Source organism: Melanerpes formicivorus, unplaced genomic scaffold (genome assembly GCF_026170545.1).
Source record: "Melanerpes formicivorus ecotype bairdi unplaced genomic scaffold, bMelFor1.0.p_v2 SCAF_13, whole genome shotgun sequence".
NCBI classification, from domain to species: Eukaryota; Metazoa; Chordata; class Aves; order Piciformes; family Picidae; genus Melanerpes; species Melanerpes formicivorus.
In genome coordinates this window covers 11,160,367-11,176,955 of record NW_027142365.1, presented here as the reverse complement: position 1 = coordinate 11,176,955, position 16,589 = coordinate 11,160,367, and the positions used below count along the sequence as shown (strand labels likewise).

The following is a 16,589-nucleotide window of genomic DNA, read 5'->3' as shown; positions in this document are numbered from 1 at the left end:
AATCTTGTTGCCTCTTCTCTCTCTTTAAAGGCAAACAAGGTATTAGAAGCATCTTGCCATCCCAGGAAAAAAAAGAGTATGGGAAGCATTCCCATCAGAGCTCACTTACAGTATCCCATTTCTGGCTGTAGCAGCATAATTACAGCCCTTTTTTATTCAGGTTCAAAATGTCTGCTAGCCTAATTTACACCTGGCCAAGCAGAAGTGGTTCATAGACCCAGACTTGTTTTCTGAAGCAGATGTACCTCGTTAACACAGATGAGCAGTTTTAATGCTATAGTGTCCTGCTAAAAGCTCTGAAAAAAAACCACCAAAACAAACCAAACCAAACAAAAAAACCCCAAAAGATTCATCCTTTTTCTTTTGTAAAACAGGGGTGAGGCCTTCTGAGGTGAGCAGGTAAGCACTGATTCTGAAAAACACAAAGAAAGGCAGAGTGGAGCTGATTTACAAAATAAGCAGAGGTTGATTTTTCTGGTCAAAGAAATATCTGCCTGGTAACAAACACTCACATGCTGTTCAGGGGAAAATCAAAGCACCATTTTTGAAGTGTAGGTAGCAATATGTTTAACTGTTCACAAGGTTTCCTGGACTTACTGCTGGCTTTTGTGAATAGAGACACGCTATAAATAAGAGCTCACAGAACATTCCCAACTCAACTAAAATCCTTGCTTTATTGGCTGTGTACCCTCAGTGTGAAATGTGAAGAACAAGATCTAAAAGCTCACTAGGGAAAGCTTTATATGTAACAGGCTTATAAATGTATGAAGCCTGCTGAGCCAAAGTGTTTGCTCTGATGCTTCTAAAATGTGTCTGTGGTGTACTAGAGTAAACATCATATTGACAAGATCATTATACCTGAGCAACATTACCTAGTGATGAATAGGTTATGTTACAGGGATCTTCATTTTAAACCCCACAAAGCAGCATTTGATAGATTTGTGACCTGCTCTGTTTCAGACTGGGTTTTAAACAGCTGCAAGTGGCTGGAGTTGGTCAGGAAGTATGGATAAGTATCTTCAAATCTTCAAAGTTAGAAGCTTCCCACTTAAGTTGGCTTTCTGAGGGCAATGAGAGTTTCATATTTATTATATTTTCTGTAGATTGAGTTGAATTCTTTCTGTTGTCCTTTTGAAGGCATACAGCTGAGATGAGTTCTGTCACAGCCTTCTCTTCCCTTTAGAGGCTGGAGCTGAGGATGTAATACATCTTGAGGCCTGTGAGCTGAGGGAAAGAGCAAAGTCAAATGTTGGTCTCTCTGCCTGGATGCTTGGTGACACAAAAGTGTGTGGACAGGAGCACAGAACCATTTATTACACTTAGTCACGTTTTGTTCCTGTCTGGTTTTATATGGAGGTTTCCCAGAAGACAATATCTCTCTTGCTGGGAGACACTTGTCCTGAGATGTCAAAGGAAAACAAACCATTATCCTTGAGATTATTTCTCATCCTGCCATGTTTTGAGAATAAAGATCTCAAGATGAAATGACTACTTTGTGACAGGTGCAGTGAGCAAAAGGCAATAGTTTGAACTGGTAAACATTTATTATCCTAGGAATTTTGAAGGGGTTTGGATGCTCAGTTCAGTTCAAGCAAGATGGAAATTTCTCCACAGCTAACATACCTTCATCAGGAGCTGGCAGGTCCCTCTGTCCTGTTTCTCTCTCTCTCTCTCTCTCTCTCTCTCTTTTTTTTCCTTTACATAGCCATTTAATTTCAACTTCAATCCTTATACTTGGGTTACTCAGCTGAAGCTATCTTGGCTGCTGGTGCTTGTGCAGCAACAGCAAGATCATGAACACACTGGAAAGATTGCTGATGCTTAACCAGAGACTGGGGTAGGTTTTGCAGCCTGTGATGCTGGAGCTGCACCTAGATGAGCTCTTTTAACCTAGCTCAGATATAAATGTTCTTGTCTGCAGAGCCATCCTGCAGAGCGTTCCTTCTAAAGCTGGAGAAGCATGATGTGCTGTGAATGCTCCTTGCTTATCATCTCTTCCCATTACATCAGCCTCCCTTTGCTTATACTGTAGCTCAGAACAAAAATGGGGTGCATCTTCCTCATTTCTTAACCATCACAATGCTGAGGAGATAATGGGGGGAAAGGGTGGTGTGCCACAAACAATTTAGAAGCACGGCACAGTGCCTAGTACCAAAAGAAAGATCGTTTTCCTGAGCTTATTCATGAGTTCACTTTCAAGATGATTCAAGAGACAACTCCAGTAACTGAACAAAGCAGTTTCTTCCTCATATCAGCTCCTCTCAGGCAGCAGAAAGCCCAGCTGGGACCAACTGAAAAGAGCACAACTGGCTAGTTGGTGTCAGAGAGTAGGGTCACCTTCAGTTGTCCCTGTGCAGCAAGCCAGAACTGATGTGGCTAGGTCCTGAGGCTGAGCGCAGTCTGGCACAAAGACTCTGATGGAGCTGGCTCTCAGGAATCCTTAGGCTTTGGGGCTACTAAACTGTTTTTTTTCCTCAGTAGCTACTTGGCCTGTGCTGAGCTATAACCTTCTTAAATCCAGTTGTTCTATATCACTGCTAAACAAGCCTAAATGTAATGCTTACAAAAAGGTAAAGCTCCCACCCTTCACTTGGACGTCAGATAAAGTGAATCTTTTCTGTATATGGAGGACTGTGTTAAGAAAAGAGGAAAGGAAAGGGTAGTCAAGTGTGAAAGAAGACCCTTGCTCAAAGCTGCATCTGTCAGGCAGCTCTGTCCCCCTCTTCCAGGCGAGGCAGCAGCAGAAAGTAGCAGCATGGCTTTCCCTGCCACCCTCTGGAAGAGGAACAGCAAGGCAACAGAAATCTCTCTCCTTCACAGAGAAAGTAATATGGCACACCACACACAGCAAGTGTGCAAGCTGGAGTGCTTTGGCTCCCCACAGTCACCTGTGCATCTGCAAATGCTTTATTCCCTGTAGATCTTCTCTTTCACCATCTACCACAATATATGGGAAATGCAGTGGATGTGGATGAGACCTTTTGTGATTTATTTCATATTCCAAAGCTGAAAGCCCTCGACACTAAGAGATTCCACCATGAAGGAAGGGATCTGTTCGTTGTGCTAGTAACAGCATCCCTGGCACTGAGCAGAAATTGTGAAGCTGTTTATTTTGTGCATGAGGAGTGTCTGTGTGTGTGTGTGCACACGTGTGTCTGCTAGCCCAGGAGCTGGTTTGGTCACACCATGTTGAAAAATCTCTCAAAGCAGACAAACAGCAAGGTAATCTATATGCAAATTTGCTGGGTTAGTCTGATGTGCCTGTGACAAAGAGTGGATTTAATTATAGTTTATTGGTGCTGGTTGTGCTTGAGTAATCTGGAGGTAATGGTGCATAATGCTGAATTAATCTAGGATGAAAAAACTGGTTTCCTGGGGATAAACTGAGACAAAGGCAAATCATCCTCTATTTCCACAGCTGGGTACATTTGCCTGTGCAATCTAAACAGCTAAGTTCTCCTGGTGTCATTTGGAAACCACAATTAGAAAAAAAAAAAAAAGAAATAAATTGGTGTCATTTGGAAACTATGATTCTTTAGGGGGGGACAAAAAAGGGAAAGAAAGAAAAATTAATCATCCAAATAATTTTGGAAGTCCATTTTCAAGAATAGCTTCCCTTTGCAATGGGGGCACATCATTGTGGCAGGTAATTTGGTGTTTAGCCACTCCACTCCCCTTTCCCTTCTGGCTCACAGTATGCTCCATTGCAGACCAAGTCATGTATGCTTCTATGCGAATGCGCGCAGCTTGGGCAACAAACAGGATGAGTTAAGGGCCACTGTGCTGCTGGGATGCCACGACATAGTGGCTGTTACTGAAACTTGGTGGGATGAATCCCATGACTGGGATGTAGGCATAGATGGGTATAAACTCTTTAGGAAGGATAGGCAGGGAAGGAGAGGAGGAGGTGTTGCCCTCTATGTCAATAGCCAGTTGGAATCAGTGGAGCTCCAACTGGGGAGGGATGATAAGCTAGTTGAGAGTGTATGGGTCAAAATTAAAGGCAGGACAGAGGAAGAAGATATTACTGTGGGGGTCTCCTACAGGCCACCTGACCAGCAGATCCAAGCAGATGAGGCCCTCCATAGGCAAATAGAAGCAGCTTCCAGGTCACAAGCCCTGGTCCTCATGGGTGATTTCAACCACCCGGACATCTGCTGGAGGGACAACACAGCAAGGCACCAGCAATCCAGGATGTTCCTGGACTGCATAGAAGACAACTTCCTCCTCCAAATGGTGGAGGAACCAACAAGAAATGGTGCTATGCTGGACCTTGTTCTCACCAACAGGGAAGGGCTGGTAAGCAATGTGAGGCTCATAGACGGCCTTGGCTGCAGTGACCATGAAGCAGTTGAATTTAACATCCTCAGGGCAATCAGGAGGAAGTATTCCAAGCTCATGACCCTAGACTTTAGGCATGCAGATTTTGATCGCTTCAGGGATCTGCTAGCCAAAGTGTCATGGGACAAAGCCCTGGAGGGAAGAGGGACCCAGGACAGCTGGTCAGTATTCAAGGACCACCTCCTCTGTGTCCAGGAGCTCTGTGTACCAACAAAGAGAAAAGCAGGTAAGAATGCTAGGAGGCCTGCCTGGATGGGCAAGGAGCTACTGGACACACTATTACTTAAAAGGAAACTCTACAGGAAGTGGAGGGAAGGACAGGTTAAACAGGGGGAATACAAGGAAGCTGCCCGAGCAGCAAGAGTCCTGGTCAGGAAAGCCAAAGCAGAGTTTGAGTTGAATCTAGCCAGGGAGATTAAAGGGAATACTAAGAACTTTTACAGGTATATTAATGGGAAGAAGAAGACTAGGGAAGGTGTGGGCCCCCTCAGAAAAGAAAATGGTGACATGGTCACCTGTGATGAGGAAAAGGCTGAGGTACTTAATAACTTCTTTACCTCAGTCTTCACTGCAAGGGCCTCTAGCCACACTCCTGATGTTATGGAAGTCAAAGCCAGGGACGGGGAGGAAGAACTGCCCATTGTAAGTGCAGATCAGGTTCGTGATCATCTGAAGAACCTGAAAGTGTTCAAGTCCATGGGACCCGAAGGGTTACACCCACGGGTGCTGAGAGAACTGGCAGATGAGGTTGCTAAACCCCTCTCTATTATATTTCAAAAGTCCTGGCAGTCTGGTGAAGTCCCCACAGACTGGAAAAGGGGAAACATTGCCCCCATCTTCAAAAAGGGCAAGAAGGAGGAACCAGGGAACTACAGGCCAGTCAGTCTCACCTCTGTGCCTGGAAAGATCATGGAACAGATCCTCCTGGAGTCACTACTCGCTCAAAAGAATAGTGAAGAGGTGATTGGGAACAGTCAGCATGGCTTTGCCAAGGGCAAATCCTGCCTGACCAACCTGGTGGCCTTCTATGAGCAGGTGACAAAATTAATAGATGAGGGGCGAGCAACTGATGTCGTTTACCTGGACCTGAGCAAAGCCTTCGACACTGTCCCACACCACATCCTGGTCTCCAAACTGGTGACACATGGGTTTGATTGGTGGACCACTAGATGGATAAGGAACTGGCTTGATGGCTGCACCCAAAGAGTGGCTGTCAATGGCTCCATGTCCCAGTGGAGGCCAGTGACAAGTGGAGTCCCTCAGGGATCAGTCCTGGGACCTATCTTATTCAACATCTTTGTGGGGGACATGGACAGTGGCATTGAGTGCACCCTCAGCAAGTTTGCTGATGACACCAAGCTGTGTGGTGCAGCAGACACGCTGGAGGGAAGGGAGGCCATCCAGAGGGACCTTGACAGGCTGGAGAGGTGGGCACAAGCCAACCTCATGAAGTTCAATAAGAGCAAGTGCAGGGTCCTGCATCTGGGTCGAGGCAATCCCAGGCACAAATACAGGCTGGGCAGTGACTGGCTGGAGGATAGCCCTGAGGAGAGAGACTTGGGGGTGCTGGTGGACAAAAAGCTCAACATGAGCTCTCAGTGTGCACTTGCAGCCCGCAAAGCCAATCAGATCCTGGGCTGCATCGGGAGAAGTGTGGCTAGCAGGTCGAGGGAGGTGATCCTCCCCCTCTACTCAGCCCTGGTGAGACCCCACCTGGAGTACTGTGTCCAGTTCTGGAGCCCCTATTACAAGAGGGATGTGGAGGTGCTGGAACGTGTCCAGAGAAGGGCCACGAGGATGATCAGAGGGCTGGAGCACCTCTCCTATGAGGACAGACTGAAGGAGTTGGGGCTGTTCAGTCTGCAGAAGAGAAGGCTCCGAGGTGACCTCATTGTCGCCTTCCAGTATCTGAAGGGGGCCTACAGGAAGGCAGGGGAAGGACTTCTCAGGATATCAGGTAGTGATAGGACTAGGGGGAATGGAATGAAGCTGGAGGTGGGGAGATTCAGGCTGGATGTGAGGAGGAGGTTCTTCACCATGAGAGTGGTGAAACCCTGGAATGGGTTGTCCAGGGAGGTGGTCGAGGCCCCGTCCCTGGGGGTGTTTAAGAGCAGGCTGGATGAGGCTCTGTCCAGCCTGATCTAGTGTGGGGTGTCCCTGCCCATGGCAGGGGGGTTGGAACTAGATGATCCTTGTGGTCCCTTCCAACCCTGAATGAAACTATGAAACTATGAAACTATGTCATGCATTCAGCACCGTGACAGTTATGAAGGTAGAAGGTGAGAATCAGCAGTGATTGAGATAGAAAATGGTAGGAGACCTGGACAGGGGAAATCCCAAGCACAAATCCAGGCTGAACAAGGAGTGGCTTGAGAGCAGTCTCAAGGAGAAGGACTTGGGGGTGTGAGCTGATGGAAAAACTCCATGTGAGCCAGCAATGGTCACTGGAAGCCCAGAAGGCAAATGTGTGTTGGGCTGCATCAAAAGAAGGATAAGGGAAGTGACTGGGGGGAGATCATATGACCTAAAAGTCATCTAGAGGTCTGTCTCAACCCAAATCATTCTATGATTCTGCCCTTCTGCTCTGCCCTGGTGAGACCCCACCTGCAGTATTGTGTCCAGTTCTGGTGCCCCCAACATAAGAGCGACATAGAACTGCTGAAGCAGGTCCAGAGAAGGCCACAAAGATGATCAGAGGGCTGGGAGAGTCAGGGCTGTTCAGCAGGGAGAAGAGAAAGTTCCAGGGAGACCTTAGAGCAACCTTCCAGTACCCAAAGGGGGCCTACAAGAAAGCGGTGAAGGAACTTTTTACAAGGGTTTGTAGTGATAGAGCAAGAGGGAATAGACTGAAACTTGAGGAGGGGAGAATTACACTAAAGACTAGGAAGAAATTCTTTACAGTGAGGGTGGTGAGACCCTGGAACAGGTTGCCGAGAGAGGTCATGGATGCCCCCTCCCTGGAGGTGTTCAAGGCCAATGTGGATGAGGGCTTGAGCAACCTGGGCTAGTGGAAGGTGTCCCTGCCCATGGCAGGGAGCTTGGACCTAGATGACCTTTAAGGTCCCTTCCAGTCCAAATCATTCTATGAATCTATGAAATGAGGACAGAAACTGAGGGATGTTCTGTTTCTTTATGTAAAAGATTTGCAAGCTATTGTGTTAGCATGAATGCTTCAGATAAGTATTTCAGAGTAAAATTCATTGCTGGATAAACTGAAGAGCAAAAACCAGAAATAGTCTTTCTTACAGGACACTTCTAGCTACATGGAATTCCTCTCCTAGTACATGCACACCCTTGTGCAAGATGGGGAGAAAAAGGACAGGGAATGGAAATGGAAGGTAATAGCTTTGGAAAATATTCTTTGCTGCATAAAGCAGTCCTCTTTGGTTATGGCTATTACATATATTTTTAGTGACCTAAAAATTCTGCCTCAGTCATTAGAGAAATGTAGGTCAGAAGAATAATTGCCTTGTAATAGGACAGTTACTCTTTTATCTGTACAGTTCACACACAGCTTTGAGAGATCAGTTAAGCCTGGTCATCTTAACATGAGAAGTGCAGAGGGTCAGAATCAGAGGACACAGTCTCAAGCTGTGCCAGGGGAAGTTTAGGCTCAAGGTGAGGAGAAAGTTCATCACAGAGAGAGTCATTCGTCATTGGAATGTGCTGCCCAGGGAGGTGGTGGAGTCACCATCCCTGGAGGTGTTCAAGAGGGGACTGGACATGGCACTTGGTGCCATGGTTTAGTAGTCATGAGGTCTTGGGTGACAGGTTGGACTTGATAATCTTTGAGGTCTCTTCCATCCTTATTGATTCTATGATACTATGAATCATAGAAGCTTAGAATTTTGGGGGTTGGAAAAGGTCTTCAAGATCATCCAGTCCAACCATCAACCCAACACCACCATGGCCATTAAACCATGCCCCAAAGGGCCATGTCCACAGGTTTCTTGAACACCTCCAGGGATGGCGACTCCACCACCTCCCTGGGCAGCCTGCTCCAATGCCTGACCACATGTAACAGCAGACAGAGAATTTGAACCACTGCAGTGTGGTTTGGTTTTGGGTTTGTTTTTTTTTAAAGGTGCTGAGCTGAGTACTAATTCTGCTTGCAGTCAGGGGGGCCAGAAGAGTCTCAGCTTCTCTGAGAAGATAGCACAACATAGCACAAATTCATCAGTAGAAGATAAGCTATCCAAAACCCTTGACCATTTTGTGAAAACCTGGCCTGAAGCCAAAGCTTTTGATCCAAAGTTAGTCACTCTTTATGCTTCTGGCGGCTATTTCTGCCTCAGAGACTGAGCACTGATCCATGTATTTTGGGGCAAGGAATCCAATGAGATGCCTGAATAACTTCAGTTTACTTTTCATCTTCAGTGCTGGAAGAAGGCAAAGCAAAAGAACATTTTATTGGGGTAATTTCTGATTTCATGCACACACAGCCTCTAGCCATTTGTTTTGGCACAGACCACAGATACCACATTGTTCAGTTCCCAATTCCTCAGGTTTTCAATGTGCTTTATCTTTTGGTTTTGTTTTTTTTCTTTAGGCAAAGAGTTTATTTTATATCTGAAAATGTAATCTGTGCAGAGATATATTTTTTTTTAAACCTCTCCAGAAAATAAGCTCTTTATATTGAAAGTGCTTCTGCTTTATCTGTTAGACAGTTGAGACTTGTAGAGGAGACAGTGGGTCAGAGGAGATTCACTTCCAAGCCTTTTCAGTACTTTTCCAGGTGAACATGGCACATCTTTTTGTAGCTTGATGTCTGAAAGGTTGAGGCCTTAAGTAACTAGACAGGTATCCAACACCTCCAAAAACCAGGCATCATGTAACAAAGTGACTTAACTGCCTGGGTATACTCACAGCAATGTGCATAGGGACAAAACCAGTCAGAGCTTCACCTGTGACACTGCTATCTTTGAGCTGACCTCTGCCCTTCCAGAGCACGAGGCTGATGTGGTGTACAACTTGCTGAAAGCTTTGTGCCAGTGCTCAGTGGTCAGATGTATAAATCAAACATAAGAGTGATTAGGAAAGGCCTAGATGATACAGCAGCAAATGTTGTCATACCATGGGATGAGGGCATGGTTTCTCCTCACCTGTGAAGTTCTGGCCCTCTCATCTCAAAGAGTATATAATAATCTTGAAAAAGGATCCAGGAGCAACAAGGATAAGCAAAAGTAAGGAATGACTTTTGACTTGAAGAACGACTGCAGACACTAAAAGCCTGTAGGTTGTAAAAGAAACAACTTGCCAAGAATATGATGCAGATCCCAAGGATCAGGAGTGGCACAGAGAGATGTGGATAGGGGTCAGCCCTTCAGTGTCTCTTTCAAAACAAGGTTACTCAAAGCTAGTAGCAGCCAGTTTCATTACAGAGCAAAAGAGGGTGGTTCTTCAGAGTGAATAGCAGACCTGGGAAAATTGTTGCTAACAGGTGCTGTGGATGCCAGAACACTCTCTGGGCTCAATAAAAACTGAAGTACCTGGAAGAGAAATCCCTTGAAGAACCTAAATACAAAGAAATCCCACAGGGGTCAGAAAATCCCTGGACCTGAAAATAGTTGCAGACAGGGAGAGAACACAGAAGGAAGTAGCACAGGTGCTTGCCTTTTCTCTTCCCTCAGTATCCATTTGTGGCCACTGTCAAAGTCCAAATACAGAGTTCAAGGACCTTTGATCTGACACAGTAAGGGCGTTCTTGTGAAACTGGTATTTCTGGAGGGAGCCTCAGAGGAGGCATCAGCAGCCCTAGCTTGCCATGTCCTCCTCGGCCTTCTTTAAGCAGTGTGCACTTCCTTCCAGATGTTTGCATGAATTATCCGTGAAGTTATAGGCTGTTTGTTCGTTCTTGTAATAAAACCCTGTTGGTAGGTGTGATGTTTGGAAATGAGGGAAGATATGTAGATCCATTGGACTTCCCTGACACGAAAAAGAGAAGGGGAGGAGGAAAAGGCTGCCTTCTCTTTTTGAGAGCTTTGGGTGCCATCTGCTGGGTTCAGTAGGACCTTACAATTGGAGCAAAATTACTAGTTGTTGATTGATAAGTGCTAGAAGGATTGAATTTACCCAGGACTGCAGTGTTTTTGTTTGCACCTCCTGGTTCTTTTGGCTCTGCTGGTGATAACCCGGGTCTATGGGATGTGCTCTGCCACACAGAGAAGTGTCTGCTGGGTTTTGAAAAAACAAACCAAACCAAAGTAAATCAAGCATGATGAAATGGGTTATCTTTAACCCAGACCAGTTCCTCTTTTTTCAGGTCACAGTGTAGCCTTCTAAACAGCTGGGTCAGCACAAGCAAGGGAAGCCTGGTGTGAGCAGTGCCAAGGGAGAAGCAGGGACACATGGCTGAGGAGCAAGACCTCTGCACTGAGCTCTGCTCTTCAGCTCCTGGATCACCTGGATGTGGCCAGTGTTTGGTCTGGAAATGTCCCAGACACCAGCAGGTATAAGGAGGAGACATCCAGCAACTCCATCAGCCTATGCTGGTGGGCTGGTCATGGTGTCCTGCCCAGGGTCCCCATGTCAAACACTGCTCTGCTTTGGGGGCCTAATAATGTGTGTAAACCCAGGCTCCTTGCTGCCAGGTGGAGGTATGCTTTGAATTGTCAATTACCCAGGCCAAAAAGAGAGTAATTGGACATGAGTGAATTCTTGGAGCATATTCAGATGCTCTTTTGTGCATTTCACTAACTGTGCACCTGTAATTTATAAGAATATAAAGAGAAATGAGCACACAAATGAGGGATAACATAGCCTTTTCCTTTGGTTTCATTCTTGTGTATCAAGAGGTGGCAGTAGATTATTCCATCCAAGCTACTACAGACTTACAGCAGGGGCACCAAATTCCTGCAGCCTTAGAGAGGATGTTCAGCCACAGGCAAATAGGCAGCCTGGTATTTTGATCATCTTTGAGTTGCAGTGGTGTATCACCACATACTGCTACTACAGCAGTCAGTAAGGGGAGGAGATCCTAAATTGTGGACTAGAGGAAGTGGTTTCAAGCTGCACCAGGGGAGGTTCAGGGTGGATGTTAGGAAATATTTCTTCACTGGAAGGGTTCTCAAACATTGAAATGGTCTGCCCAGGGAAGTGGTGGAGTCACCATCCCTGGAGGTGTTTGTGCAGCATGTGGACGTGGCGCTTGGGGACACAGTTTAGTGTTGACCCTTCAGTACTGGGTTGAGGGTAGGACTGGATGATCTTTGAGGTCTCTTACAATCAGATATATTCTGTTATTCTGTGGCCAAAAGAACAAAGAAAAGAGGTTCTAACATTGTAAAGGTTTCTGGTACAAACAAATGGAAATGATTACTGCAGATGGGGTTGCGTTTTGAGCTGTCCCGAGCATGTGGCAGGTACTACAAAACTGTTGCCAAACAACAGCAAGAGCAAAGCAGAACAAAAATGTTTGGGAAGAAAGGTAGAACTAGGCCCAAAGAAAGGCAGGCAGGATGAAAAATCTGTTTCAGCTGAGAGTTTTTACTTAAAACAAATTTAATGTACCCTTTGAAAACTAATTGTGTACAGCGCTCAGGCTTGGATGCCTTGCAGATGACAAACCTCAACGAGAAACAGACTTCCTTCCAGCGTGTGTAGATTGAGTGTCAGACCTTGAACCATGCCACTTTGTAGACTTCATTGAATTCCAGATCACTACTAGGTTGCTGTAGGCCTCGAATTCACTTTATGATGCATTAAAATTATTTCAAGCAAATGCTGCCAGTGGCAACCCACACACAGTTTGTCATCACCATCTTTTCTTATGTTTTCTTGTACTCTGTGTCTCCATTTTTTCCCCCCCCAGACAATCCTCACCTTAACCTGCTGCCTATCAGCAGTGTTCTCGCCCAGTTTGCTGTGCATTGCCTTCACACTTCTGTACATCACTTTGATTTCTGTGTTTGTCTTGCTTTATGAATCTTCCAGCACCCCCAGATTCAAAAGGAGTCACAATACATCAAGTACTTGTGCTGCGATGACCAAGCAACCCTGCATCAGTGGGTGACAGGAATAAGGATTGCCAAGGTGAGAGTCAAAGTATAATTTTGTTAAGTCTACTTTAAAATCTTGCCTTCCTCAGGACTGTCAACATCTCAGCACTGTGACAAGAATGGACAATCATGCTGATAGGAAGAGCAGAAGGGCAGGAGCAGAGTGGATCTGCTGACTGCTCCTGTAGCCTGTTGCCAGTGTGGTTTTGTCACTAACATACGGGTGAATTCTGTAGCTATAAACCTCATGCACTCGTAAATCAAACTCCACAGTTGTCTGGCACAATAATAGCATGCTGTGGCTAAAGATGTGCAACCTCTGGTCAGTCCAGCTGCGATCTTTTTCAGGCAGTTCTGCCCAAATGACTGCTTCAGTGTCTGAATTCACAGACCATTTTGGTTTGCACTAAATAGTAACAGAGATGGATTTATACACAGCCCAATATAGAGGCTGCACCTGGCCATACAGCCCTGCTCCTGGTAGGTGGATGTTCTTTTCTGCCAGTTCTGCTGCAGAACAGTTCTGCTGTGTGGGGTGGAACACCAAATTACTTTGTGTCTTAAACTAACAGAGCTGTTTGCTCTAGAGCCCAGGAGTCAGTGTTTCAAGTCCTCAGTCTCAAAATTTAATTCTTGGAAAGCAATGGAGAAAGACAGTCATTGAGAACTGCTGCTTTGAAAGCAAATTTCAAGAGGTTTACAGATACTGAATTGAACATGAAATGGGAGAATGGTATCAGTAGAACTGTGTTTGGTCACAGGAGTTGGTGCTTTATTGTGGCGTTACAGAGATGCTTTCCACCTAGCCTGTAAAGAAGTAAGCCCAGCACTTGTGGAAAGCTACATTTAAACAAAACTGGGGAGGAAGGAATAATGGCAAAAATGTTGTTCCAAGAGCAAAGTCAGTGCTTGGCCTATTTGAAGCCCTACAGCATTCTTGCTGTGTTGTTTCCATTGTTTTGCAGTATGGCAAGACCCTGTATGATAACTACAAGTGTGCTGTGAAGAGAGCTGGCTTGTCTCGGCAGGCAAACCAAGGGACGGTGAAATCAGCTGCGCCTGCAGGGCCCTCCTCAGCAGGTACCAATGCTGGCACAGCAGTTGAAATCACAGCTGTTGCTCTCCTCTCTCATCATCAGTGTTGCATATAGGCTTTGCCAGAAAACTATCCCAGCAAGATACTGTGTTGCTCTAGACAACCCAGTGTAACTCTCTTCTACCACCAAGCTAACAGCAGAGCTCCCAGTTTAGAGGTAGAACTTGAAGGATATGAAGACAGCCCACCAAAGCTCAGCTTAAATCTGTATCATTTAATAAGATAATTTTCTATTGGCATAATTCTTTATTCTCCACATTTTGTGGAGGATGGGCCATATCTTGGAAGTTTTCTGTTTGCCCATCTCTACATTGGCTGTATTGGAGCTTTTCTTCCAGTGAGTAAAAAGGATGAGTGGGATATGCTGAGAATCACATCAGAAAGAAATTATTACAGGGTAAGCCACTGCCTTTCCTAACACTGTGGATGTTAGGAGAAGGATGCAGAGGAAGAAAGGATTGGGTTATACTCTCTCTTTACTTTTCCAGTAGCTTCATGATATTGCTGTTACCTGTTTTACTGTTGTACAGATACAACAGTGATGACCAGTGCTGCTGTAACTTGCAGCAATGGTTTTAGTTTACATGTTTAAGATAAACTTTGTTTACTAGGAAGGACATGCTGGCCAAGTACTTGCTGTCATAAGACAGGCAAAGTCAAGATCAGTGGTGGCAGTTAATATTCTGATTTCTCATACAGACAACTCTAACTGCTCCAAAAAGCTTCCTAGGGCTTTAGTTTGCCTCTTCTCCATACATGTGAGAAAAGGGCTCATTCCTTGGAATGAACTCATGGGAAAAAATGCACAGCTGGGATAGCGAGACCTAGTAACAGATTTCAGAGATCAGAGGATTTTTTGAAGCCTGTGCATGGGGATGGATGGGACAGTTGTAGAGCTTTAGTGTCCTGGTGTTGATGGCAGAAGAGAGGTGGCTGGCCAGTGGGGCTCCATACTGCTGCTGCACTCTGTACTGGATAGGGGCAGGATCGAGGCCATATAAAGTACATCACACATCTGTGTAACTTCAGTTCCAGACTAGAATCCAGGAACTCTGCATGTGATCACAAAATATACTCTTAATCCTTACTAATGGGTCCCATTAAATGGGTAACTAGCCTGGAAAGGTTTCAGCCATGTGTATAGTCTCTATGGAAATAGCTCTGAAGGATCATTAGCTTTCTGAGGCAAGGCACTGTGATTCTTGCTCTCTCACAATTGCTGGTACTGCCCTACATAAAACCTGGGGCCTGAACTGCCTGGCTCTGAGCAGTCATGGGCTCATGTTTGCCAAGTGCTTTATAGACTCCACTGCTCTTTATCATTTAGTTAAATCTCAGCATGGCTGAGGGCAGCAATGTCTTTGAGCAATGCAAATCCCTAACTCCTGCTCTGCTGCGGACAGCAGATGAAACAAGGAGAGACAGTAACTTGCTCCATTTGAGGGCAGGGCCACAGAACCCAGGGTTCTATATCTCTGCTGAGCACTGGGTTTCACTCTTGATTGACTTCCATGTTAGTCCTTCATCAAACACAGACTGCAGTGTGAATAATCAAATCAGTCCTTTGGACTGACAGCACTGGGTTATGCATGCATACCCCTCACAAACGTAGTCATGCTGGGTGGATGTTTTGCATAGCTTTAACTTAGCCAGCTAGCAGATCTTCACTACTCTGAGCATACTGCAAGGTTCACAAATCCTCTGTGATTCCAGATGGGGAAGAAGTTTCAGAGCTGTTAGCTCATTTACTAAAGAGCATGGATCAGCCCCTCTGTGGAGCTTCACACCTTCAGCTCTCACAACTCTTATTGATATAACCCTATGGCACTTTGAATCTTTCACCTGGAGAACGGGGGCAGGGGGAAAGCATGCACTGAAAACCTGAGACTGAGGTACTGCAGCACACTGCAAACTTTGAAATGCTGACAGGAAAAGACAGAAGGCAGGCCAGAGGGTGGGCTTGACTAGTGCCAGTCTGATTTCTGCTTAGCTTCCCTTCCAAATCCAGCTCCCCTTCTTTATTCCTGTGTCAGCCTTGATGGTCCCCTTCAATAATCAGCTCACAACAGTCAGAAGAGAGAGCTCCTCATTTGTCAATGCCTTCACATGCTCTGACAATTTCTGTCATGTCTTCACAGCTCTGCCACTTGCACTGTGGGACTGTCAGCTACAACCACAGAGGTGTGGGGACAGCTATTAGCTTTAATGTGAGGGATCTTGTTTATTTATTCCTGAACTGAATATGAAAAGCCACAAAATAAGCCTGAAGCAGAAAACAGAAACCCTCATAGATTTTACTGAATTATGTATAAAACCCCTGCAGCATGTGGTTCCTTGGTGGGAGTTGTAAAGATCTTTTTACAGCCTTTTTCAAAAGTTTGCTATTGCCTGGTCTGGTTAATATCACAGAAATGTAACACTCCCTCCCCTCTCTCCTCTCCTTGCCACAGGTGCTGTGCAGTCCAATGGACAGATTCCTCAAACTCTTCATCACTCCAGCCTAGAGTCCCCAGAGACTCAGAAGAAAATGGACACACCAGAGGTACAGGTCAGCAGCAGTGCTCTAATTAAATGTCACCTGTCACCCAGTTCCTCAGGTCTGCATTTCTTCACCCACTGTTTTCACCCCTCAGAGTGCCACTGTAGCGTTCTGACAAGGATTTGACTCCTGGGCCTTTTGCTGGTTCCTTGCTGCTCCTCCTCACACTTGACACATTGCAGAGTGCTCATTGCACAGAAGCAAGATGCCACAAAGGGAGGTGAAGGAATAGCCATCTGCCACTTTCCTTCTTCAGAACAAAAAGCTGTGAGGTCATGGAGCAAGGACAGGAATGTGCCTACTGGGATAGTCTCAAAGCCTGTGCTGCCAGAATCCTTTGTGCTGTTTTCTGTCTCTGCCAGCAAACAGCTCTTGCCTTGGTAACCCACAGTACACAGCAGTATTTTCAACAGAAGGATGAATGATGAATGTGTAAGAAAGTGTGAAGAAGTAAGGGAAACATGTTTTCATTAGGCTTTAATTGCATTCCTTGAGTGAGCTCCAAATTTTTTCACTTGCACCATCTCTGGCTGTAATAATATCAGTAAGACACCATATGAGGGCTTCAAAAACCTCCTGCAGAAAACTCCCTGCATTTGTTTGCAGTTCATTATCA

The 16,589-nt window shown here is 45.6% G+C and overlaps 1 protein-coding gene across 3 annotated transcripts in view; it reads left to right on the top strand.

The window, feature by feature from the left end:
* The window catches only part of APBB1IP (amyloid beta precursor protein binding family B member 1 interacting protein), a 59,135-nt gene that overhangs the window by 39,230 nt on the left and 3,316 nt on the right, over positions 1-16,589 (top strand). For 2 of the 3 annotated variants that reach the window (XM_068146094.1, XM_068146095.1), the window contains exons 11-13: positions 12,274-12,372; positions 13,304-13,418; positions 15,885-15,982. In XM_068146094.1, coding sequence (XP_068002195.1) covers positions 12,274-12,372; positions 13,304-13,418; positions 15,885-15,982 — 312 coding nt within the window. The remainder of the gene's footprint in view (positions 1-12,273; positions 12,373-13,303; positions 13,419-15,884; positions 15,983-16,589) is intronic. The other variant, XM_068146096.1, reaches the window with a different exon arrangement.